Consider the following 25,055-nt stretch of genomic DNA (forward strand, 5'->3'; position numbering starts at 1 on the left):
GGAACGCCTTGGGATTCCCCCGGAGGAGCTGGCCCAAGTGGCTGGGGAGAGGGAAGTCTGGGTCTCCCTGCTTAGGCTGCTGCCCCCGCGACCCGACCCCGGATAAGCGGAAGAAGATGGATGGATGGATGGATGGATGGATGGATGGATGGATGGATGGATGGATGGATGGATGGATGGATGGATGGTTGCCCTGTGTGCTCCTTTTTTTTAAGGTGAAAATCCTGGCAGTTGAGTGATTTACTCAGCAAATTCTTCAGGAAGCCAGACACACCTTTACCCTCCCCTTCTTTGGGTATGCCATGAATCTGAATGTGATTTTTGAAGGAAGGCCCGTCCGTCCTGGGCAAGCAGTTTAGCCTCCATGGAAGTTTGTCATTGTGTTAGCCATTTCATTTATGACTCGGATACTGGCACAGATGATTCAAGTTATTCAATCCATCCTACTGCCTCTGTCAACCTGTTGTTCATTTTGTGTAACTCTTGTTTTATTTCCACAAGTTGTTGTAGTTATCTCTTCTGAAGTCTTTCAATTTGTTTATTATTTCTCATCACCATATGATGAGTATTCATGCTAATCTTGTTCACTGGGAAGTCCCCACTTTTGTTTAGTCATCTTCTTGTTCTGTGGTTTTATGCAAGGTAAGGCAGCTTTATTTAAATAGCACATTTTATACATACAGAGGTAAAGAAAGCATTAAGAATGAAGCAGTAGTTTGTTTTGTGTGCTTTATATAACTCTGGGCTCCACTATTTGACCTGAGCCCATGGATCTCATAACCCTGCTGGGTTCATATTTCATTAGCATGTCACTTATGTATTCTGGACCCAAACCATTTGGTGATTTGGAGACCAGCAGGAGAACCCTGAAGTCTATTCTGGCTGATTGGGAGCCAGTGTAAAGACTTTAAAACTGGAGTAATATGCTTAGATCTCTTAGTTCTGGTCAAAACCAAAATTGCAGCATTTTGAACAAGATGTATCTGTTTGATGCTCTTTTAGGAGAGTGTCACTTTGGTATAGAAAACTTTTAAATCTAGAAATATGTTTAAGCTGGCGGAAGGCTGTTTTAGTCATTGATATGACTACTGAAAGTCAGATCAAAATCCATCAGAACAAGATTTTGGTCTTTGGATTTTAAACACAGTGATTTGAGGTATTTCCTAACAACAGTCCCCATTACTGTAGTGCTAAACACAGTTATCTCAGTTTTATTGTGATTCAAGGCTGAAACAAAGTTTTGGTTCATCTATTTATTTATGCTAAACAGTGATATAACAACTCTACTGAACTACAGTCATCTGGGGACAATGCTAGATATACATAGCTGTGTGCCATCTGCATATAACTATGATTGCCAACATTAAATTTCTGCAGAACATTACTTAATGGTAGCATCTATAAAGGCAAAACAAAAGTGGTCCAAGAACTGACCTTAGAGGAACCCCATGTGTCAAAGCCACTTATTTCTAATACCTTGGCGGTTGCTTGTGCTCGCACCTCTGGTCCTCCAACAATGTCAAGAGTGTCGTAAAGCTGCTCGTACACCTGGTAAACAATAGAATCAACAATAAATGAGTTAGATCACTGAAGAATAAAGAGTAAATAAAACATTTGGCACCCTTAATGAGCCATGAATAAATTTGTCTCCCAAAGTTGTACAGGACCAAACACAAGATGGCATTGTATGCATACTCTAAAACTATGTATAAATGACTCAAAACGTTAAAAAACAAAAACAACTGGACTTCTATTCTGTAGTTGAAGATGTTTCCCCTTCATTCGACAAACTTTATCAATTTAAGTTTTTGAATTGATAAGTGTCAGCTACAGAATAGAAGTCCTGTTGTTTATGTTTACAACCTTTTCGGATATACTATGTCCTGGATGACTGTATAAAGAATATAAAGAAAATGAACTAATATATATATAGTTTTTTTGTTTATAAACTTTAAATACACGCCCCATAAACATACCTCCCTGATGGCGACGCAGAATTTGCTCTGTAGGACTCTCTGCAGGGCCTGCAGTTTGGGGGGAGGCAGCTCACCGGTCCGCTGCAGCCGGTCCAGCAGCTCGATCACTCTGCAAACATCTAAAACCATCAACAGCATGGCTCAAGTAAGGGTCACCAACAGTTTTGGTTTTTTTTGCCATCCTTTTGTCTTTGGTTCTAGAAAACAAAGTAAGACATATTTTATATAAGTCATATTTTACCCATAAGGATGAATTTGTTGTCCCAGCATGGCTGTAAATGCAGATACTTCTTTGTTTCACATTAAATAGATTTTCATTAGGACATGTTTATAATAAGAATAATTTAAGGAGTCTGGTACACATCTTTCAAGATGCAACTACCTGTTAAAAAATCATTACAATTTTATATAATCTAAGATTTGACTAATTCCACCTGTTCCTTTCCACTTTCATCAACAAGCTGCTCAGGATGGGGGATTGCAATAAAGTGAAGATTTGATACAATCTACTGCCTTTCTTAGATAGAAAAAAATTATGACTTGGCATTTGATAATGTACTGTATGTATTATAAAAGAAATTGAACTAATCAGTTTTGAATCTAGATCAGAATTGGATTTATTAATTAAACTTGTTCTTTCTCTGTATACTGCCCTGAGCTGTGCTGTATAAATATGCTGATTTCAATTTAATTGAATATTAGGAATATAGTCTCTAAATGATGCAGAAAATTGGTCCATGCATTTATCATTTTTAGGCTGGACTATTGGAATTCTTTTTAGTATGGATGTCCCAAAAACTGCACGCAGAGCAGTGGTTGGCATTATTGTCTAACGCTAGTATGAATATGATCTGACACCAGCATTAGTATCACATGTTGGTGTAGATTCTCAGTCATCCAGGACATGATAAATCTAAAACGTTTTAAATTAAGACATGAAGCAACTGGACTTCTCTTCTGTAGCTGAAGAAGTGGAGTTCAGAACATTAAACTGCATGACATTGGTATCTATAATATTAATATTTAGATCGATCTGCATATCCCAACTTCAATGAGGTTAAAGTTGGATAAAATGTGACATGACTCTTCAGACTGAGGTCCTTTTCAAAAATAATGGATATGTATCTGATTTAATACAACATATAAAAGTGACCCAGGTTGGGTTTGAAAAAAAAATCTGTTTTGTCATGTTCAGACTGTCATAAAGAAATTATTAAATAATAATAAAACAAAACTGATTTGGTCCATTTTTGCCTACAGTGTGAACATAGCCTATGGTCTATTGGTAACTCTAAATTGTTCCTAGGTGTGAGTGAGAGCGTGAATGGTTGTTTGTTTCTATGTGTCCCTGTGATGAACTTGTGACCTGTCCAGGGTGTCCCTGATTCTAGGACAATGACCGCTGGAGATAGACACCAGCCCACAAAATGAATGGATGGATGGATATCTAAAAAAACTCTAAAAGAGTTTTAGCTGACCCAAAATGCTGCTGCCAGAGTTCTGATGAGAGTTAGAAATGGTAAATGGTGGTCACACCAGATACTACAACAGGACCAGTCATTCTGTGTTTATCTGTGTCTCTGTCGTGTCCTCTCATCTCCAGTTAGTTGAGGCAGGTGGATGTCCAACCTGGTTCTGCTGGAGGTTTCTTCCTGTTAAAATGGAGTTGTTCCTTTCCACTGTCACCAATATGCTGCTCAGGATGAGAGACTGAAACAAAGTGAAGATTCAAGCAGTCTGCTGGCTTCCATAGATAGATAACTTTTACTAATTAGTATTCTGTATTGTACTGAATCTGGACCTGTTTTGGACTGAACTGGATTGACTTTAATTTATGACTTAGACTTATTATTTTTTGTGTAGTGCTCTGAGATGGCTGGTTTTGGGAATTGGTGCTACTACTACTACTAATAATAATAATTGTCCTACTAAAAAATCGTTTGGTTTTTTTACCCTGAAGAGAGGATTTTGGTGTAACTGTTCTCAGCCCTGAACCGTCTCTGCTCGGTGATCAGAACCGGTCCATTTCTACAGAATAGCCAGGCTGTCAGAAACATATGTTCATCAACCAGAACTACAGGAGGCCTACAAGTCTGAGGCTCCCTAAGAGACACAACCGTCCCAGCTGTCTTCATCAGCAGACATATTTATGTTACGACAAAAAGGGTTTGATCGTCAGCGGCTCCTGGAGGACGGAGATCGGAGTCAGCGGGGCGGGTTCGGATCCATCCCCCCGGTACCATACCTCTTTCCAGGCAGAGCGGTTCCGTCGTTGCCGCCATATCAGCCTCCTTAGCTGGGTGGTAGAAGGAGGACATCATCTTGATTTCTCCGCGTCCGAGCTGCTGCTGTTTCGATTATAGCACTGATAATCCGAGCAGAGTCACAGAGAGGAGTCCATGTCTTCTGAGGAGGACATGATGAACAAAGACACACGGAGACTGAAGGACAACCTGCCGCAGCAGAGACACCAGGGGACTGGCTCGGTCCGGGCTCTGCAGCGCATGGTGTTAGAATATATATATATACATTTTATAATTTACTGAGCTGCAAATTTAACTTGACTCTTAAAAAGATTAAAACAATATGACATATTAAAATATTTATATATATTTTTATTTTATATACTTTTTATATATATAGTGTTAATGTATTGACTGTAGGGTCCAACACTAAAATCACATAAAATAAACAACGTGACGTCACACGGGGGCGTGTCCAGTATCATACAGGAAGTTGATCCATAAAATCGAGAGGTTAGAAAAATGTACTTCAGGTGTTATTTATTGAAAGATTTAAAAAAAAAAACTACTGTAGTGTAGACATTAATCATATACAAATGTGTATGCTCTTATACTGCATCAAAACAAACATTCTTTTGAAATTATGTTTATGTTTTTAAAATTTGTGCGTTTTTCTTGTCCTGTATTACCAAACTCAGTGGGTTAATATAGGACAGCATGTTTCAGTTAATTTAGGACACCATTTAAAGGGTACAAAATGGCAAGTATTACTAATGTATGTACATAAATCTTGAATGAAAGTTCACATACATGTCAACACAGAACCACAGAAATGTATACTACTGGTAACTTGTAAATGTAAGAGTAATTTCCTAAGTGCCAGAACTGTGTGATAAAAATGTTACTGAGATAACTTTTGACTATTGAATTAAATACATTAAATTAATGAGCTGTACTAAATGCTGTTTGACACTGGTAAACTAGTGAACATCAGAGCCACTATACAGGATGAAACAACCAAGATCCTGGAGTCCATCAGGAAGAAAGCCCCCAATGATGATCTGCTAAGTGAATGTCTCAGGCAGCAGAAACCCATTGTGGAAGAGGAGAAACAAGAGGAACCATCATGGAAAGACAAGCCCCTGCATGGCATGTACCACCGGCAGAATGAGGAAGTGGCTGATATCAACAAATCCTACCAGTGGCTTGAAAGGGCTGGACTGAAGGACAGCACAGAGGCACTAATCATGGCAGCACAAGAGCAAAGAAATAAAAGTGGGACTGTTTGGAATTTTTTTTATCAAACTTGGAAAAAGGTGCTGTGGTCAGATGGGATTAAAATTCAACTTCTTTTTCATCAGGGACACCAGGTCTAAGGGAAATCTACCACCTCTCATACGCTGATGAAAAGTGGTAAATTTGCCTAGTGAAGCATGGTGGCAGCAGCATCATGTTATGAGGATTTTCTTTTTCACCAGCAGGGACTGAGCAACTGGTCAGAGATGAATTCTTGAGCTTTAACAAGCTACTGAAGCAACACTACAGTGGTTTAAAGAGAAGCTGACATGGTCTGTTTCAGACATAACCAGCAGTTTGTTCTGAACAAAATGAAGCTGGAAATTTAGTTTGGCTCAGGTCCAATTAAACACAGAAACAAGAAAAAAGGAAAAGCAGCATGTTTCATTGAAATAAAGCTTTGTGTCAGGTGAAGACCAGGGGAAATGGTGGTTAAAACCTCTAGAGAGAAATATTCAGGTGAACAGTAAAGTTTAAGAGACCTGATTTTACTTCTATTAGTTTTAGCATTGTTGTTTGATAAAGTTGATTATCTGTGGTGGCCATTCTGAATTTGATAGATTAAGTCATTTTTCTGGGGAACTTCTCAGACACCAACTCAATGACATAGCTATAATACAGTCTAGATCTCAATTTGCTTTAAAATCATGTCAGAAATTGAAACAAAAACTTTGCATGTTGTATTTGAAACATTTTATAACAAAATGAAAGAGCTGAATGAACATGTCTCAGTAGTGTTGACTCCATTTATTGACCAGAACTTGTACTGAAATGCAGACTGCCAAAACTGTCCTCCACAAGATGCCAAAGCAACATCAAAAATTAGAACAAGAGGACTACTCAACTCCATGCATGGCAAAGATAAAAACCTCACACAATCTGTTCGTGCTTAAATGTGTTGGCGATTACTCTCAGCTTCTACATCAAATTTTGGGACAGAATCTGTAAAAATGCCAAAGTTATAGCAACTTTTTGTGTTTGCTCAAATTGGCTGTGACAATCATCTTAAACGAGGTCAACCAAAATAGTAATCAGATTTAGATGTACATCCAATGATTACTTGATTTCATTAAAATTTATTCAGTGGTTCATCAGATATTTTGCTAAGACAAATGAACACACAGTTGCAAAATGAGAATGAATCAATAAGTTGAGAAATGACAAAGTTAAATAATCACAACAGCTTCATTGTCAAGAGACATCTTTATTAAAATGACCTGTAAGTCTATAAACAACAGATTAAAAAAACAACAACAACAAAAAAAAAAAAACAGAACAGCCCTCAGCTATTAGACTAAGATTTCTTTAATTTCAAATTCTTGCAGAGTTTTAACTCCAACTGCTTTATGGATCATAATCTTCTCAAAATGAACTGAACTCCTGTTTTTGTTTTAGTTTCCATCTAAGTTAATTTAACCACCACACAAATTAAAGATAAAAAAAACAATGTTCACAAAGTACTTCAGAAACATTTAGTGGCACAGATTAATAAGGAAATGCAGGAAATCTGCCACTTATTGAGACCAAATCTAAACGTGCAAATGGAATTTTCCAACAGATCGGCGGGACAGCTGACTATAGGTTTTAATCCTCAGGAAGACCTGAGATTTTGAAGGCTTTGGGCAGAAAGTCAGGGGAAATAAAACATTTTCATGTGGGACTCTTCTCCTGTGGGGGGTATCTCAGTACTCATCTGGAGCCTCCATCTTGTAGCCATTTTCTCCGGAGCCGTAGCCATCAGCCGATGGGACAGACTGTTGGTCCATCATTCCATCCTGACTGTACTCTTCCATGTGTGGCGGTGCACCGTTGTCTTCGCTACCCATCTCGACCTGAGGACCCACGTCCTCTCGCGTGGAGCCATGGCGCTCCTCTCTCCGCTCCCCCCTGTCTCTCTCCCCACGCTCCCTCTTGTGCTCTCTGTCTCGGTCTCGCTCCCCCCTACGCCTGTCTCTGTCCCTGTGGCTGCGCCGTCTGTCCCTATCTCTCTCTCTGTCCCGGTCTCTACGCTCTTCCATGCCCTCACCCACCTCTCCTTCCTGCTCCTCCAGGACTCGCTCCCCACCCTCAGGAACACCGTCTCCCTGGCCCACATCTTCCCCATCAACCCCCTTGCCCCTCTCCCTGTCTCTTTTGCGATCCCGGCTCCTGCTCCGCCTCTTCCTGTCTCGACTTCTCTCCCTACTCCTGCTGTCTCCTGCCGCCCCACGTTCCCTCTCTCGTTCACGCCGCCGGCTACCACTGCTGACCTCTTCTGCCACTCCACCCTGCCTGTCCCTTTCCCTTTCTCGCTCCCGAGAGTGTCTGCGCCTTTCACGGGACCGGGTCCTCCGACGTTCTCTGTCCTTGTCTCGATCACGTTCCCGACTTCGCTCCCTACGGTCTCCACGGTCACTGAGCAATCAGAACAAAGCAATTACAAACAGTTACAACAAGCAGGATGTAATACTATACAAACAGGTCTATTTTGAAAATATTCACTCACGCCCCCAGGGAGCGATCATCATAACGGGATGCATCATCTCGACCAGAGTGCTTGATGTTGACATCAGCTCCACCTCTCCTGGTGCCACCTAATCCACCTCCTGCACAAAAAACAGGTAAATATGGTAAATAAAGAACATCAGACTGGAATGTGTCCTTTAGAGCAGGTCTGTGTCAGTCTGATAGAAGCTGCACCAGAACATTTTATATAATCCAAGACAGAGGTGAAAGAGTACTAAAATAATGTACGCAAGTACAAGTGAAGTTACTCTTATAAAAATCTACTCATTTAAAAGAAAGAAATCAATAAAAATTTATTTTGCGTAAAACTTACTTAATTACTATTTTTATATAAAGAGGATGTCTCCTGCAACAGGATGCTCTTAAATAAAAAGCCTTATAAATGAATGCTCAACTATTTCAACAACAAAACATGTTGACCAAACCACAAAGCAGCTGGTAAAAAAATCTCTTAAAGGACGACCTGCTCTGGATTTTGGTTACAATTCATTCTTGTGGCTACAATAATACACTTCTTACTCATAGAGATATAAGAATATATAAACATGACTTGAAACAGTGGAAGGTATGAATCCATGTCAGATTTCTATTAAAAGGAAGTTCATTAGCTTACGTTTGGCTCTAAATTCCACATTTTTTGCCAAGCTGCACGAAACTCTCTATGATGGATCCTAGTCCAGCCCCCAACAGAAATGCAGTGCCATATTTGGTGGGCGTGGCCTAATTCCTCCATAGCGCCCCCTAGAACTCTTTAAAAAATCAGCCCCAAGCCATGCTTTTATTGACAATCATGAAACTCTGTACACATGTGTAACATATCGGGACCTACAAAAAAGTCTCTTGGAGCCATGGTCCAAACCTCACAGGAAGTCGGCCATCTTGGATCAAAGTTCGGATTTTTGCCCGATTTTGTCCGATTGCAGCCTCCGCATTTGATCGAACTCCTCCTACAGCTTTTCACACACAGGCTTCAGAATCACTGAGCTCAGTCTTGAGACATTGAAGGTCAAAAGTTATCAAAAGCTTTTTGATACATGAAAGCATGTGGGCGTGGCCAAGCTTCAAAATCTGACCATTCGCCATGAAACATCACGGTGTAATAACTTCCACATACAAGGTCATAGATTATTGAAACTTTCTGTGGGTCATAACAGACTAGTACAAATTACATTAACGTGTTCAATTTGTGACATCACTTTATCCCCTCCCCCTTTCAGCAGGAAGTAATCTGTTTTCTTGTTGGAGGTTGTCCTTTTTTCTCTTTCACTCATACTAATTTAAACCTGTGTCAGATGACAGAACAACATGATGCAGAGTCCCTCTCTCAGCACTGACTGGTGCCTGAATGATGTAGGCGTGACAGAATGGCGAACGCCAATCCCTCGCCGTTTGCATACGGTTGGCTCTAAATCACACATGCATTATCTGATTTGCACCAAACTGGATATGAATGACCTGTGTTAACCTTTGAAGAGACCAAAATGATTATACTGGAATTTGACTCCAGTGCGCCCCCTATAATAGTCGAAGAGTTATATCTCCCTGATACCTCATCCGATCTGCATGACATTTTTTATGCATCACCAGTGAGCACTGTTGCACACGTTAGTGGTAATTTAATGACAACACTTAAGCCCCGACCACTAAGGATTTTTGGGTGACTGTAACTCCGAAATGGCGCAAAGTAGGTAGGTCAAACTTTACAACAAGACTCCCCATGGATCAAGTATCTACCTTCTTAAATTCAAGTTAACAAGGTCAAAGGTCAGGAGAGCCCATGTGCTCTAACTCTTCAACTGTTTGATGTAGGAAGGTCAAAGTTCACACCATGGCACAGGACTGGTACTGATCCTGACTGAAAGCAATTTGGGACATTTGCTGAAAACGCCACCTAGTGGACGGTGCAGGAAAGGCACAAGAGCGTAGACAGCAGTCGTCAGAGCTCCCGCGATTGCAAGAGCTCCCGCGGTCGCAAGGCCGGAGCGGCGCTGAGCTGCGAGGGCCGCCCAATGCTGCTTGCAGCTTTAATTAATGTTATTTGTACCCAAAATAAAATGGCTATTTGGAAGCCTTAACATATTCAAAAAGTCACAAAATTTGCCGGATGCGTCAGGGCGGTGAAAAATTTACTTATTTTAAGGTAGTCAAAAAAAAATCGCTACGAAAATGGCTCCACAGCGCCCCCTGGAAACTTTAAAAATACCCTCCACATTGGCCTTAGTTTAACGTACAGCCACGAAAATTTGTACAGTTGTAGAACTCCCCAAGGCGCACAGAAAACCCTCTTGCACCTATGCACTACACCAAACAGGAAGTCGGCCATTTTGTCTGAAAGGTTAGATTTTTTCCCCATTTTGGCCTTTTATAGGCTACGCATTTGATCGAACTCCTCCTAGGGATTTTGAACGATCGGTTTCAAATTTGGTCAGTTTGCTCATAAGGCATGGGGGATTAAAAGTTATCTAAACTGTGAGTTTTCTGGACGCTAAAGGGGCGTGGCCAGACCTCAAAAACTGTCATCACGCCAAAAAATATGAAACTGTTATATCTGTTATGTCTGGTCCACAAGAAAACTCAATGGTCAAATTGTGATGTCCCTTAAGCCACGCCCCCTGAGAACAGGAAGTGCAATGTTTTGCTTTGAAAGGTCCATGTCTGACCCCCCTGACCTAATCAAGTCGATCTTGTGTCAGATGACAGCTAACAAGTTGGTCTGACTTGCATTAAAGCACCAATAGTTTTCACTAGAGGGTGTGGCTGTGGTGGCGTGGCGAAGTCAGACATCACGCCGTTGACATACGTTTAGCTTTAAATTCCACATATTTCAGCCGAGCTGCAACAAACTCAATACAGTTCATCTTTGTCCATCACCCAAAAAAAATCACGTCCAATATTTGGTGGGCGTGGCCTAATTCCTCCACAGCGGCCTCTAGAAATCTTTAAAGAAGCAGCCCCAAGCCATTGTTTCACTGACGATCATGGAACTCTGTACACATGTGCACCTTGACAGAACGTACGAAAAAGTCTCTTGGAGCCATGGTCCAAACATCACAGGAAGTCGGCCATCTTGGATCAAAGGTCGTATTTTTACCCCTTTTTCGGCGATTACAGCCTTCGCAGTTGATCGAACTTCTCCTACAGCTTTTGACGTACCGCCTTCAGAATCACTGAGCTCAGTCTTGAGACATTGAAGGTCAAAAGTTATCAAAAGCTTTTTGATACATGAAAGCATGTGGGCGTGGCCAAGCCTCAAAATCTGACCATTCGCCATGAAACATCACGGTGTAATAACTTCCACATACAAGGTCATAGATTAATGAAACGTTTTGAGTGTCATAACAGACAATTCCTAATCACATTAACGTGGTCAATTTGTGACATCACTTTAGCCCCTCCCTCTTCCAGCAGGAAATAACCTGTTTTCCTGTTGGAGGTTGTCCTTTCTTCTCTTTCACTCATACTAATTTAAGCCTGTGTCAGATGACAGAACAACATGATGCAGAATCCAGCTCTCAGCACTGACTGGTGCCTGAATGATGTAGGCGTGACAGAATGGCGAACACCAATCCCTCGCCATTTGCATACGGTTGGCTCTAAATCACACATGCATTATCCGATTTGCACCAAACTGGACATGAATGACCTTTGTTAACCTCTGAAGAGGCCAATAGGATTATATTGGAATTTGACTCCAGTGCGCCCTCTACATTATACCAACAGTTATATCTCCCTGAGCCTTCATCTGATCTGCACAAGATTTTTTGTGCATCATCAGCGAGTGCTGTCAGACACATTGGGATGGTTGTTTCATGACAACACTTAAGCCCCGCCCACTAAGGATTTTTGGGTGACTGTAACTCCGAAATGGCGCAAAGTAGGTAGGTCAAACATTACAACGAGACTCCCCATGGGTCAACTATCAGCCTTTTTAACTTCAAGTTCACAAGGTCAAAGGTCAAGGTCAGGAGAGCCCATGTGCTCTAAGTCTTCAACCGTTTGACGTAGGAAGGTCAAAGTTCCCAGCATGGCACAGGACTGCTATTGATCCTGACTGAAGGCAATTTGGGACATTTGCTGAAAACGCCACCTAGTGGACGGTGCAGGAAAGGCGCGAGAGAGTAGACAGCAGTCGCCAGAGCTCCCGCGATCACAAGGCCGGAGCGGCGCTGAGCTGCGAGGGCCGCCAATGCTGCTTGCAGCTTTAATTCAGATTAGCTTTGTAGAGATGTAGCAGAGTGCTGAATGAATGTGTGTTGATAGATAAATGAAGGAACAGATTGTGTTGTAAAGAGCTTTGAGTGGCCTGGTTGGCTAGAAAGGCACTATATAAATACAGTCCATTTACCACCATCATGATAACAGAAACTAAGTTTGAGCCGGGTTAGATCACCATGGTGAGACCATACTCATCACCTGCTGCTCCAGAGCAGGTCTGTCTTCTAAATGTATGTTGGTAATGACTCTCAGCTACCATCACACCAGACTTTAGCTCAACATCAGTAAATTTCACTTAGTTATAGGTAATACAGCTTTGTTGTGGTGGCCATCTTGAATTGGGTTTACTTCAAAAGTTCATCAGTTGTAGATATACATCCAATGATTCTGAAAGTTTCAGTAAAATTAGTCTAGTGGTTCATGATCCATTCTACTGACAGACAGGCAAAAACATTTTGGTAGTGGGTGATAAAAATAAAAACAAAAGCTCCAGCGGACCTAGCCTGCGAGGGCGCCATCCTTTGACAGTGCGTCCCCTTTCTACGTCCACCAACACCCTCCTTCCGTCAATCTTCTTCCCATCTGCGTGCTTGTAGGCAGCTGTAGAAGAGGGGAGAGAGAGCAACAACAGACATAAAATACAGGAATGACATCATCAACGTGGGCAAGGGAGAAAAAAAGGAAACGGTGCATTATTATACTGACCAGGAGCAGGTGAAGCCGAGATGGCTGCTCTCTGGGCAAAAGCCGAAGGATAATGGTAGTAGACTTCCTTCCACCCGATGAGTGATTGATACGTTACACTCTCAACTTCATTTAAATATCCAGGAACCATTTTTTTTTTATTGTCTACATCATCTGAGACTTGTTTAAAAGTCTGTGTTGCAGCTATTAAAAGAGATTGTCAAACTGTTTTTTTAAAGATATCTGTATTGCTCAACAAGCAGAAAAAAAGGTTGATGGAACTCTAGTTAGTCTGAGAAATTGTTAAAATCAGACCTTTATTTTGAACTTAAATACTGTAAATTGACCAACTTTGACCTGTTTAGTTGGAGTCACTGCAGTTTTCTATAAATTGTGTTTCAGGATATATTGCAATTTCTACACAAGGCATACTACCTACATACCTTTGTCATTACGGTGACAAAAACAAGCTCTACAACTAAAAAAAAAAAACAAGCTTGAGAAAACAGTCACTGAGCACATTAGCTTGAGTTCATATAATAGTGTTAAAAGTTAAACATTTAGTCAGTGGTTTCTGGTTGTAAAAGTAGCCTAGTTCACTGTAAAGGTTTTAATAACCTAAAGAAACAACAGTGTTGAACAATAAGATATTTCAGAAACATCACGTCTTTACCATTTGGCCTGTTTTTTTTCTTGTAAATATTCAGACATTCCCACTTCTCATTAAATTAGGCAAAACAGTCATCCAATCCATCTTTGCTTGACAAATTCATGGCCACCCTGACCAAAACTAATTTGATGAAATGATTCCCAAAGACTTTTTATAATTTACGTCAAACCATAAAGTCAAAGGGCCTTACCAAACTCCCTCATTCATGTGGCACACTTGACAGTCTTACCATAAGCTTCCAAGTCTCTGTCTCTACAGAGCCTTAATCCTCTGCACCAGAGTACCATCACAACCACCAGGGGCCTTACCATCACCCCTCAACATCCTGAATTCACCAAGTATAACAACAACCCACCCAATGATAGGGCCTTACCAAACCCCCAATAGTCCCACCAAAACTGACCAACTGAGAAAACAAAAAAACAACAACAAAAAACAAAACAAAAACAAACAAAAAAAACAACACAGATCTGGGCTACCTTTTTGGAGTTGGCTTGTCACAACTCAATGAAATCATGTTCCTAACACAAAGAAATCTCGATTCTAAAGTGGCCTGAAATCTCACGGTTTCAGTCAGTAACTTATTTAGTGACATGCCATGAGTTCTTACTGTAGAAGTAGGGTTTCAATATCCAATGTAAATATTTAGCTTGCTCTCATGAACTCATTTATAAAGCTATAGTGGAGTGCGTCTACCTAGTCATATAGTAAATAATGCATGAACAGCCCATTTAGCTGAATTACCAAAGAATCCCCCTCATCTGCCTCTTCCATCAAAGCCAGCTCAGACATTTTTATTAGTAAACAGTCTGTGGGTTGTATTCAACTAACGAGGCTCTGCAAGCTACCAGAAAACTGTAAACAGTATTATAAATGTATACATTATTAGAAGTTGATGTCTGATTTCCATTGACTGTCTCTTGCAATACATTTTCTACAGCTGACCACAACTCGTTTACAAGTTATCAATAGACATGATCTGCCTATTTGCACACTTTTTACATTAAGAGAAAAAAAAATTGAATTTGCATTGAAATGATTAAAGTGGCATAAATAAAACACTGAGTGGTCCACTCAATTTGCAGTGAATATTACTACAAAAATTAGTCTTGCATTTATGAAGCTGGTGGTGCATTTATTGACCTTCAATTGGAAGGCTGGGATGAGTTTCTACCTTTACATGACACAATGTCCTTGAATAAGGCATTACATGCTTTCAGACATCAGGGGACCACATCGCAGGCTTAATAACCCGTTTTATTTTTGCACTGCTAGTACTGAGGGCATTTGCAGTTCTTATAACTATGCTTATCAGGTTTATTGAGGGTCCTGCTTCAGCTCAGTATAGGCTCTTGAGTGACACGACGGGATGTGATGAGTCCATAAATAAGCATATGTTTATTGGCTGAGCTAATTGAACACTTTTCCACTCCTGCACAATTACTAATGAATTTATTTTGTAAAAGTAAAATCATTTTAACTGTTGCCATTGTCTTTCATGCTGTGCTTTTCTTTAAACATGTGCAGCACAAAATAAATTTGCTGAATGAGCCTTGGATCCCATAACTCTTTCTTCTGAAAGTCTGTAGAACTCTTAAATTTTGTTTTTAAGTACACTGTTGTTGGTAAATGTGACGTTCATAATTTAGATTGCTGCACAAACCGTCAGATGGCAAACATGACTGTTTTTATAACCACTCCATAGTGGGACGAACAGTCCTTCTAACCCTAAGAGAGCTCTGGATGAAAGTCTAAATCTTACAATGTCCTACCACCAAAAAAAAAAAAAAAACCTAACAATTTATTTATACAGCCTGAAAATACCATACTTTCTTTTGAAAATGAAAAAGGTCTGAGGATCTTAAATTTTTTTACAGTAATCCTGAACTCCAGTCCGTTCAACAAAAAGGTTTTTTCTAAATACTTTCCCATGCACACTGACCTTGTGACCCACACATTTAACCCTTCTGTGTGGCAAAGAATGAGCTCTCATTAACCCGTGGTGGCTTAAACACAAGGGGCAGAATCACTGGGCAATATTTGAAAGACTAGTGGACAGGGGAGCGTTCAATGGCCAAAGCCTAAAACCCAGGTTGCAGTCAGCTGATCAAATCTCTTTAGGATCTGCAAGAAAACGCTTTACCCATTGAACGTAGCTCCACTTTCCTATGTAGGAGATGGAGGGTGGAAAGAAATCTTACCCATCATACAAACCCATTATACCAACCATATACTGAGCTGTGGTAGTAGGGTGTAGATGTATCATAACCATCATCATCTGCCAGCCAGCTTTGGCCAAAAGCCATCACAGATTGGCGGCTGCAGTGGCAATGAGAACAACACACAGTTAATATACCGTTTTGCCAGCCCCCCCAGCCCCCCCTTCAATTTAACTCCTGCTGTCACTACATTGGTGTGATTCAGCAATTCTGGTCTTGAAGTGCTGATAGCACTAATATTAGAAAATGGTCAAAATTGTATAATGCTAAATTTATGCTGCCACACGACACTGCTGCAGAGCCTTAGTGGTAGTTGAGTACCAGACACTGAAGCCTGGCATTGCAATTTACTGAGAATAGACTGTATCATTACACAGAAACTAGGCATGCAGAGCCCACAGTTTGTAAGGAGGGGAAAAAAAAAAAGTTTATTATGATACGGTTATACGTTTAGTTTTCTTTGTTAGTTTATCTTGTGGCTGTTGCATAGCAAGCTTAGTTCATCATGATGTTGTTGTAAAGAAAGTTTCCTGTTGTAGTTTATCTTAACATAGTTCTATGGCGGCCTTCTTCCTTTAGTTTATCACGATGTAGTATGACAAGCTTTCTTATTTAGTTTATCATGATGTAATGGGATTCCTGATAATTCCACAAATCAGAATGGTGGTTCAAATGAAGATCTTCAATTAGAAAATTGTAGGTGTTTTCACAAATCACTTCAAGCCAGGACTTAAGACGCCTTCTGACTGCCTCTGTGTGATTTCTGAATGGATCAAACCAATGAGGGGAGTCAAAGCCAACCCACACATATGCACTTTTCTCCTGCAAAGCGAGGTAATAAAAGAGGCGATACAGTCAACATGAAAAGGTAAGGTGGCTTTGTGGCTCAATAATGTGATAAAGTCTGACATACGGTCTGTACCACCACCCGATCAACGAATTAGCACGACAGATTTATTTACCGAGCGAAGATCAATGATGACATACTGCAACTTCTGTATTTCATTTCATAAATTATTTACCCACAAAGAAAATGGCTAAACTGAGCTAATTCATATTTTTAAGACGATACAAAGAAGAAGTCTGTCATTCATTCAATGCATTGTGCTCCACGTCAACACAGTTGAGTTCTGCTCCTTTCTGCTTTTTTGGTTCACGATGTTGGTTTCATTTCTGAAATCTCACTTCCGTGCAGAATGTAGCTGGCTCCATCTATGATTTATGAACAGCCAGAGAAAACCAAGACATACTGGCCTCTGTAGCCATTTCACAGAACTGTTTTGTGAAAATGCTTTGTGTCATTGCTACTGACTGAACAGTTTAATTGGTTTAGTTAGGCTTTTGGATCAGTCATTAATGGCCCTGGGCTGATAAAAAAATAGAACATGACTATAACATGTATAAGTAGTAATGTCATTTCTGCCAGAGTTTCGAGTTTCTGCCCACCTTCCCTTGGAGGTTCCTGTGGGAATTGTGCCCTGAGGAACTTTTCTCTTGGTACCGTTCAACAACAAATTGCCTGAATCAAATTATAGTTAGGGCCTGGCTACCCAATACATACACCTCCCTGACTGTCTCCATCTTAAAGCGTGAGGTTCTAGTGCTTTGCTTTGAGGACATGACAAGTTATGTATGGTGGTTTGGATCAAGGCACAGTCTGCCGATAATTAAGTCTAGGCTCAAACTTCAGATGTCAATCTTTACCACGACGTGATTGTCTCAGCCTGGCCTTTGAGTCTCTACAGGACAGCAAACTACCGTCCATTATGGTGTAATAAATAGTCTTGACGACCACTGTATGGGCTTTAAAAAGGAGACACTATAGACGTTTTATTTTACTGTTACAACCACAGAGTAGCAAAAAGACCCTCACAGATTGTATAATTGGTTTGAAAACAGCTCAAATATAGAAAGCCATTGTTAATTTGACTATAAAACTTTAAAAGTTGGGAGTTTTCAAAATGTATCAAACATGCAGGGGTTCTCAATTTCCTCATCTGAGTCACATCGCCTCACAGTTTCGTTGCTTAATGTTCATGCTCAAAAATTTTTCTCAAAAATAAAGATTGCAGAGTTGCTGTTGGTATTTTAAAAGCATCTCAATTTACAACCCCCAGCAAAAATTAATCTTGGAGGATGTTCTTTCAATTATTTGTGTATTTAAAAAAAAAAATACTAATAAAAATCCCAGACTTGCTACAACTTACAACTATATATAAATAAACTAATTTTTCAAAATCTCAACCTTCTTGCATTAAACAATAAAATAATAATTGCTGTAGTTAGTGCTGGGCGATATAACGATACATATCGTGGGGACGATAGAAAAGTGTCTATCGTGATATATTTTCTTCTATCGTCTCTATCATTTCTATCGTTTCTGTCGTTTCTACCATAATTGTATGAATGATTCATGTAAATATTTCATAACCTAGGCTACGACGAATGTAATAGTGTTGTCATTTTGCATAAATTCAGTTTATATAAGTGATAAATAAGAAGAAAAAATAACTATTTTGCGAAGAACCTCTGTTTTGCGACATGACGCTGCTTTACGTGTGGGTTTGCAACATGCTTTACGGCAGCGGCTTTCTGTGCGGCGCCGTGTTTTCATAAGTGGTGAAAGATGGAGACGCATGAAGTATCAAACCCGGGGTCGCAACAAGTAGAGACAGCTAGCAGGCAGCCCAAGAAGAAAGACTTTTACCAAAACGAGGGGGACGTCTGTTCAAGAAGTCCGACACGGAGCAGAAAAAGGTAATATGCTAACTCTGCTAATGCTAATGCTAACTCTGCTATTAGACTGACGCCAACACAACAAACCTCTTCTATCACTTAAGGAAGAACCACGAAAAAGAATATTTAACAATCCAAAAAGTGCAAGGTCAAACAAGTTGTGAAAGAGCCGGGAAAGTTGTGAAAAGTGAAACTATAGTCAGCCGAAGATAATAGTCTGTTGTCATTTGATACTGTTACGTCTAACAGGTACATATATATTGCTGCACTAAAATGCAGCAAATCTCATTTGTGAAAGTTCAGTTAAATGTCACTTCGAAATAAAGCTTGAAAAAAGTAAGAAATTAGATTTTTTTTTTCATATTTTTCAGAGAATAACTGAAAACGTACGTAATTGGGGTATATCGTGATATATATCGTTATCGTGATATTAAAATTATCCATATCGTGATATAGGATTTTTTCCATATTGCCCAGCACTAGCTGTAGTCAGTCACAACTGCTTTTGGTTTTAGATCAAGTAGAGAAAACATAATTATGGAATCATGAGACAGACGCTGCACCATTAGTACTTAGTTTCACACCTTTGGCTCTTTGAGACATGGACCAAACTAATGACTAACAGATTCTTCATCTATCTGCCTCCAGCTGTCTCGCAGATCAGCTTTGCAGGTTGGAGTTTTGTCATTGACTATTTTCTTTCTTTAAACTGGACTGAAAACTAGACTTTTTGCAGGTCATGCTATTGATATAGTATCTTCCTTGAGGGAACATTTTCACCTTCTCTTGCCCTTTGGCATGATTTAATTTCATCTTGAAAAATAAAGTCATCATCATCAAACATCTTTTCAACTGACAGAATAAGAAAAGTGTCCAGAGATTTAATGTAGACTTTAGTATTTATTGAAGATGTAATGACTGCCATCACCCTTGTATCTTTACCTACCATGCAGGCCCAGATTATCAATGGCTGGAAATTTACATGTTTTCTACAGACAGTCATCTTCAGGACTTTCTGTTTGGGTGTTAATGATGGCTTTCATATGTCTTTTCTGTAGGAAATCTCATTTCTTTTCAGAGATTTCTTACAGTTCAGTCAGCGTTGACTCCAGTTTCCGCTCACTGGTTTCTTATTTGCTTAAATGTGCTTTTTCTTTTCAAGACATTTTGCTTTAAGTTTTCTATCTTGATGTTTTGATGTCTTCCTTGGTCTACCAGTATGCTTCCCTTTTACAACTTCTTTATTTTGTTTGTACTTGGTCCAGATTTTAGACTAAGCTGACTGGGAACAACCAACATCTTTTGTAACATTTCATGATTTACCTTCTTGAAGAAGTTTCACAATCCTCTCCTTTGTTTTAGCTGACATCTCTCGTGTTGAAACCATGATTCATGTCAATCTATGTCAGCTCTTCAAGGTGTGAACACTTGTTTTTAACAGAAGACTAATTAGCAGATTTAATCTGATCCAGATGTTTGTTTAAAAAAAAAAAAAGTAATTGTGACTGACTACAACGATTAGATTTCCTTTTACTGTTTCTTTGTACCAGAAGGTTGGAATTTCAGAAAATTATAGTTTTGTGGCATGTGTCTGATTTATTTGTTATACAAAATAAACTGAAAAAACATCCTTCAAGAGTGGTGATTCCATAACTTTTGCCAGGGGTTGTAGTTTCTGAATATCTAAAGTGCTAAAGCTGTATTTTGACACCTCAACAAGAGCTCTACTTATATCCAAGTTTAACCATGTCTATGGTAAATGATAAATATTTAAAAATTGGTCCAAGTCTGCTTATCCTAATTTTAAAAGTATACTCCAGGAGATTAAATCATAAACGTTGGGACAGCTGCTAAGTGGGTACAAGGCGGGACAAGGTGTGCATAAAAAATAATGTAAAGGCCCACAATACATTTTTGCAAGCCATACACAAAAAATTGTGTGCATGCACCCAAGAAGCTGTGCAAAGAGGTCTAGTAAAAATGGCTGAGAAAAACGCAGTCACACGTCTAACTTATTGCAAACACTCAGAATTCAGTGAGACTGAAATGGAAAGTGTCCCTAATTTCTGGCAATTTTGAGTCGCCAACTAGTTTTCAACAGTTACAGCTAGTAAGATACTTGCTGAAAGTGTTGGCTCGTTAAACCAAGGATAACATTACTATATTTATATTTTGTGAATGAAAACTGTCGAAAAAGTAATTTAACTTTTGAAAATCAAGTTACTTTTTGAACAGTTTTATTGTTACAAAGTGTAAAGTTTTGGTGCAAAACATTTTAACTACCACCCAACAGTGCTCTCAATTACATTTTAGGCTCTGCACTGATTCCACGAGGATGCATAAATTTAGCTAGAGGTTTCAATTTTCTGAAGAGATAGTTCTTAGATTTTAAACTTAATACTATCCCATATCTAGATCGATAGATAGATCGATTGATAGATCGATCTATCGATTGATAGATAGATAGAGATATATAATTTTTAGTAAGCTCATCATGACCAGAATTGAAAACCAGCAATAAAAAACTGACAGACAGCCTCAAAAACCTAGCCATATGAGAAAATAGGTTTTGATGAATGTCAGGCAAATAAACCATGTCAATGTTTGGTATCCAGTCTGACCTTGAGCTTACCATTACAGTCCAACCAGTAGAGCGGCTCTTCCACAGAACTACAACACCTCACAGTTAAAAGACAATGTGCCCTTTGACAAGCAAACATGTTCAGGTTCACAAATAAAACACACAGTTGTACCTCTGTTACTCAAGTTGTACCCAAATGCCCCATATGAATGAATCGGCTCCCACCCCCTCCTCCCACAAGCCCGACTATGAATCAACCAATGACACACATCAAACAAGCGCACACACACAAACCAAACAAGCACCAGTCTATTTCATGCAAACTGTACGGCTGGAAACAATGCTCTAATAGCTTGGATGGCGTAAACATTTGTCGTATAAGGTAAAGGTCACTTGTCAAGGTGATAGTGAAAAATTGCATACCAAGAAAAGGTTACTCAAGTAAAGTAATACCCCCTCCATGTCAGAGTCTGGACATTATGAATGTGTGTTCATACATAGAATCGGTGATCTAATATTACTCACAGTGCATGTCTCGTTCATGTTCATACTCAATGAAAGCATAGCCACGAGGCTTCCCCGTCTTCTTGTTGTAGACTATATAAATCTGAAACAAAACAACAGAGACATTAGTTAGTTTTATTCTGTAGAATAAAAGTCTAATTGCTTTGTCTTTTAAAATTTCTGGGTTTACAAAAGAGGTTCCAGTGCTAAAGATGTTTTTTAATGGATTCTTAAAATAAATAAATACATAAAAGTTTACCCGACTAGTTTTCCACAGCCAAAAGCCAAATCATCACATCACTTAAAATGTCTCTTGTACTAAAAATGTTGGATCCTTCACCTGTTGGATTCTGAGTTTCTCTGAGGGTTTGTCTTGTTATCTCTGCAAACAGATTTTATAAATGCTGTTTTAAATTAAAGGCTTAGCATTTCTTGAAGTAATGCATATTACCCCAACACCTTTCATGCTGGTATTTAAACTAAAAATCACATGTTAAGAAACAATGGAGTTTTCAAATAGAGATATTGGGAGATGTGGTGGCACTTGGAGTATGTGGAAATGACTCTCAGCTACAACCACACTAAATTTTAGATCAGTATGGCTAAAAGTTACAGAGTTAGAGCAACCTGTGTAGACCTGCCGCAATAAACGATAAATCAATTAACCGCACAATAAATTAAAATGTGGTAGGTAATTTTCTTTTATCGGCATTATCGTTTCTTCGTGTCTCTCTTTCTCTTTCTACTAAAGACACTGGATGAAGGCTCAGCTCCGGTGCTCTTCACTGACCCCTCCCTTTCTCTTAATGTAAGGGGGCGTGGCCTATTGCATCAGGTAGCCAGCCGAGGAGCATCGTCTTGTTCCTCTGCGGCATTAGCCCCCGCTAGGAGTTAGCAAGCTAAAGGAACGCTGTTTGATATTGGGGGAAAAACGAAATGGAACCGAAATGTAATTGGTTTCAAGCTCGAAGTAACAGCAGCGGTGTGGGAGCACTTCGGATTCAAACCAAATGACCAAGGCGAACCACTGAACCTCTGCGAGCCTGTATGTCGCATATGCGCTTTTGTTGCCGTGTTTTTGTTAGTTTGCACTTTTTGTTTCTAAAACTGGCAGTTTTGCCCATCTTCTCTATATAAACTAATGATTATTATTTTTTTCTAGGGCTATTTAGTTTACAGAATTCATATTCCATACTGTTTTGGTTGAATGTAGCTTTTATTTCCATTTCTTTATTTATATGTATTTAGTTTTTATTCAAGTGCTTTTTGGTTAACGAAACTCAGAGTCCATTTCATTTTTATTTTTGGTTGTTTTGTTTATTTTGTGTTCTAGTTCCAGTGTTAAGTGTTCTTTTGAAAGTAAAGTTTATTAATCTTTGAGAGGATGTACTTGCACTATTATAGCGTTTCTCAACGGGGGCCCCCTGGGGGGTGTTGAGAGGATGACAGGGGGCGCTGGCAGCAATATTTTCAAAAAGGGGGCGCTGATACACCAAAGATTCACAACAATATCAGTTTAAACTGTGAACTACTTGCAAAAATATTGTGGCCTAAAACATTAAAACCGGCACAGAACTGCAGCTGTATTGATGGTGTTTCTCTTCGGCGCAGCTCCGTGCTGCCTTCAGGAGAACGGGACATCAGATTATCGTTTTTATAATTTGTCCCACATGGCAGTTACTTTGTAAACTCTGAGAAAAGAATGCTCTCTTTAGTGGTATTACCCTTGGAATTATTTATTTCTCTTACATGGGTTAATTTCTCTGAAGGACACACTGTGAGCGCATTGTTATCACAGTGGTTAAACATTTACAAGAGCAATATTCCATTGTCAGACTTTCCCTGAAAGCGTCCAGCATCCAGATGCACATTAACTCCTTTCTGGAGATAATGCTTTGTTGACATGACTGCAGAACAGCGTTGCCAAAGCATATGAACACAAACCAAAAAACAAAAACAAAAACAAAATATTTTAAAATCAGAGACCTACTGCTTGACAAGTGGATCACAGCAGCTGCATCAGCCGGTGTAACACCGGATCGATGTCGGCTAACACCGCTGTGACTTTTCTCTGCAACTTAATTTGTGTCGTTGTGAACTTCAAAGTCTTATCATCAGTCACAATCTTTTATTAGTCTATGAATAAAAGCAGGGCTCTCAAGTTTCACGCATTGACCATGAGGCACACTCATTTCTTGAAGCGCAAACGCTCACACACCACTTTTTGTATTTCTCACACAAAAAAAAAAAACAAAACACACGCACACGCCCTTTTTTTGAAGAGAAACCAATGTGCAGCGCAATGTTTTCCCGCATGGGCTGGAGCACAATAGGGGCCAACTTAGCTACTTTGCCGCTATATTTAGCGAGTTTTCTGATCCCTCCGGCCATTTTTTTAAAGCGACAAGCGACAAATATACTGATGACTTTTTTCTGTTATTGGAGACTTTGGCGGCTACATGTGTGAAAGCACCAATCATTCTGCAGCGTGCTGTAAGCCCCGCCCACTGACAGCTGTCAATCTCACAGCAGAGAGGAAACCCGCTCCTGTCTGTGTCCAAAGTGGCGTAAATCCTGTAGCATTTTCTGTATTTACCAGCTGTCTGCACATGTGTAAATGATATGATCGATAACAGAGACACGTCACTGATCAGGCGCCCCTCCGCTCCTTCACCTCCCCTCCTGTCCCGCTCCTCTCGAGCACGAGCGCAATTGTTTTCATTTGAATCGTGTTGTCATCTGATGACAGAGAGCTAAAGATGGAGTGGCAGAAAACTGAAGAGGCAGAAGGATAAAGATGAAAGAAAGCTTTTCTTTGGTTGTTGAAAGACAGCAAGAAGTTATGCCAGGTTTCCATGAAACCTGTGTCAAGGGAGGCCTGGAAATGTTCATGTTACAACTGTTTACTGATCAGTATTTACAATAGAACACAGCATGACATGAAAAATAAAGGAACTTGTTTGTATTATTTTGTTGTTCAGACAGTAATCATTTGTTGAACTTGATTGTGAATCATAAAGCAGATAAACTACAAAAGTTGGGAGTTTAAATATCTCCTCTGGGATATAACTCTACAGAGCTGTTGTGATGAATCTGATAAATCTGATCAGATGAAGCGTCCTAACTGATATCCAACAAGGATATCATTTAAAATTAAGATTTCATGTTTTTATGTGGTTTGACTGCTCAATCCCTCCAATATTTCGCGGGCATTTTTTGTGATTGTTGCGGTCTAAAATGCCTGATTTCGCGGGGCATTTTCCTAAAAGTTGCGATTTTTTAAAACTAAAATCAATAAAAAACCATTACTTTTAATATATAAACCAAAAATACTTACTAGTTTTGTAAGATAATTCGCAACAAACATTGACATTCTCAAAAGGTGCTTTATTTGAGAACTTTGATAGCTTATAAACTGACATTCAT

The 25,055-nt window shown here is 39.6% G+C and overlaps 2 protein-coding genes across 3 annotated transcripts in view; both read right to left on the minus strand.

Annotated features, from left to right (window-relative positions):
• Positions 1–4,492, minus strand: part of lin7b (lin-7 homolog B (C. elegans)) — a 10,674-nt gene extending 6,182 nt beyond the window's left edge. For both annotated transcript variants that reach the window (XM_017439328.2, XM_017439329.2), the window contains exons 1-3: positions 4,222–4,492; positions 1,977–2,095; positions 1,477–1,548 (exon numbers count right to left, since the gene is read on the minus strand). In XM_017439328.2, coding sequence (XP_017294817.1) covers positions 1,477–1,548; positions 1,977–2,095; positions 4,222–4,297 — 267 coding nt within the window. In that variant the 5' untranslated portion in view covers positions 4,298–4,492. The remainder of the gene's footprint in view (positions 1–1,476; positions 1,549–1,976; positions 2,096–4,221) is intronic.
• A 2,307-nt stretch (positions 4,493–6,799) lies between these two features.
• Positions 6,800–25,055, minus strand: part of snrnp70 (small nuclear ribonucleoprotein 70 (U1)) — a 24,896-nt gene continuing 6,640 nt past the window's right edge. The window contains exons 7-10 of the mRNA XM_017439331.3: positions 21,651–21,732; positions 12,734–12,835; positions 8,001–8,100; positions 6,800–7,909 (exon numbers count right to left, since the gene is read on the minus strand). Coding sequence (XP_017294820.1) covers positions 7,198–7,909; positions 8,001–8,100; positions 12,734–12,835; positions 21,651–21,732 — 996 coding nt within the window. The 3' untranslated portion in view covers positions 6,800–7,197. The remainder of the gene's footprint in view (positions 7,910–8,000; positions 8,101–12,733; positions 12,836–21,650; positions 21,733–25,055) is intronic.

This window comes from Kryptolebias marmoratus, linkage group LG12, assembly GCF_001649575.2.
Source record: "Kryptolebias marmoratus isolate JLee-2015 linkage group LG12, ASM164957v2, whole genome shotgun sequence".
NCBI lineage: Eukaryota > Metazoa > Chordata > Actinopteri > Cyprinodontiformes > Rivulidae > Kryptolebias > Kryptolebias marmoratus.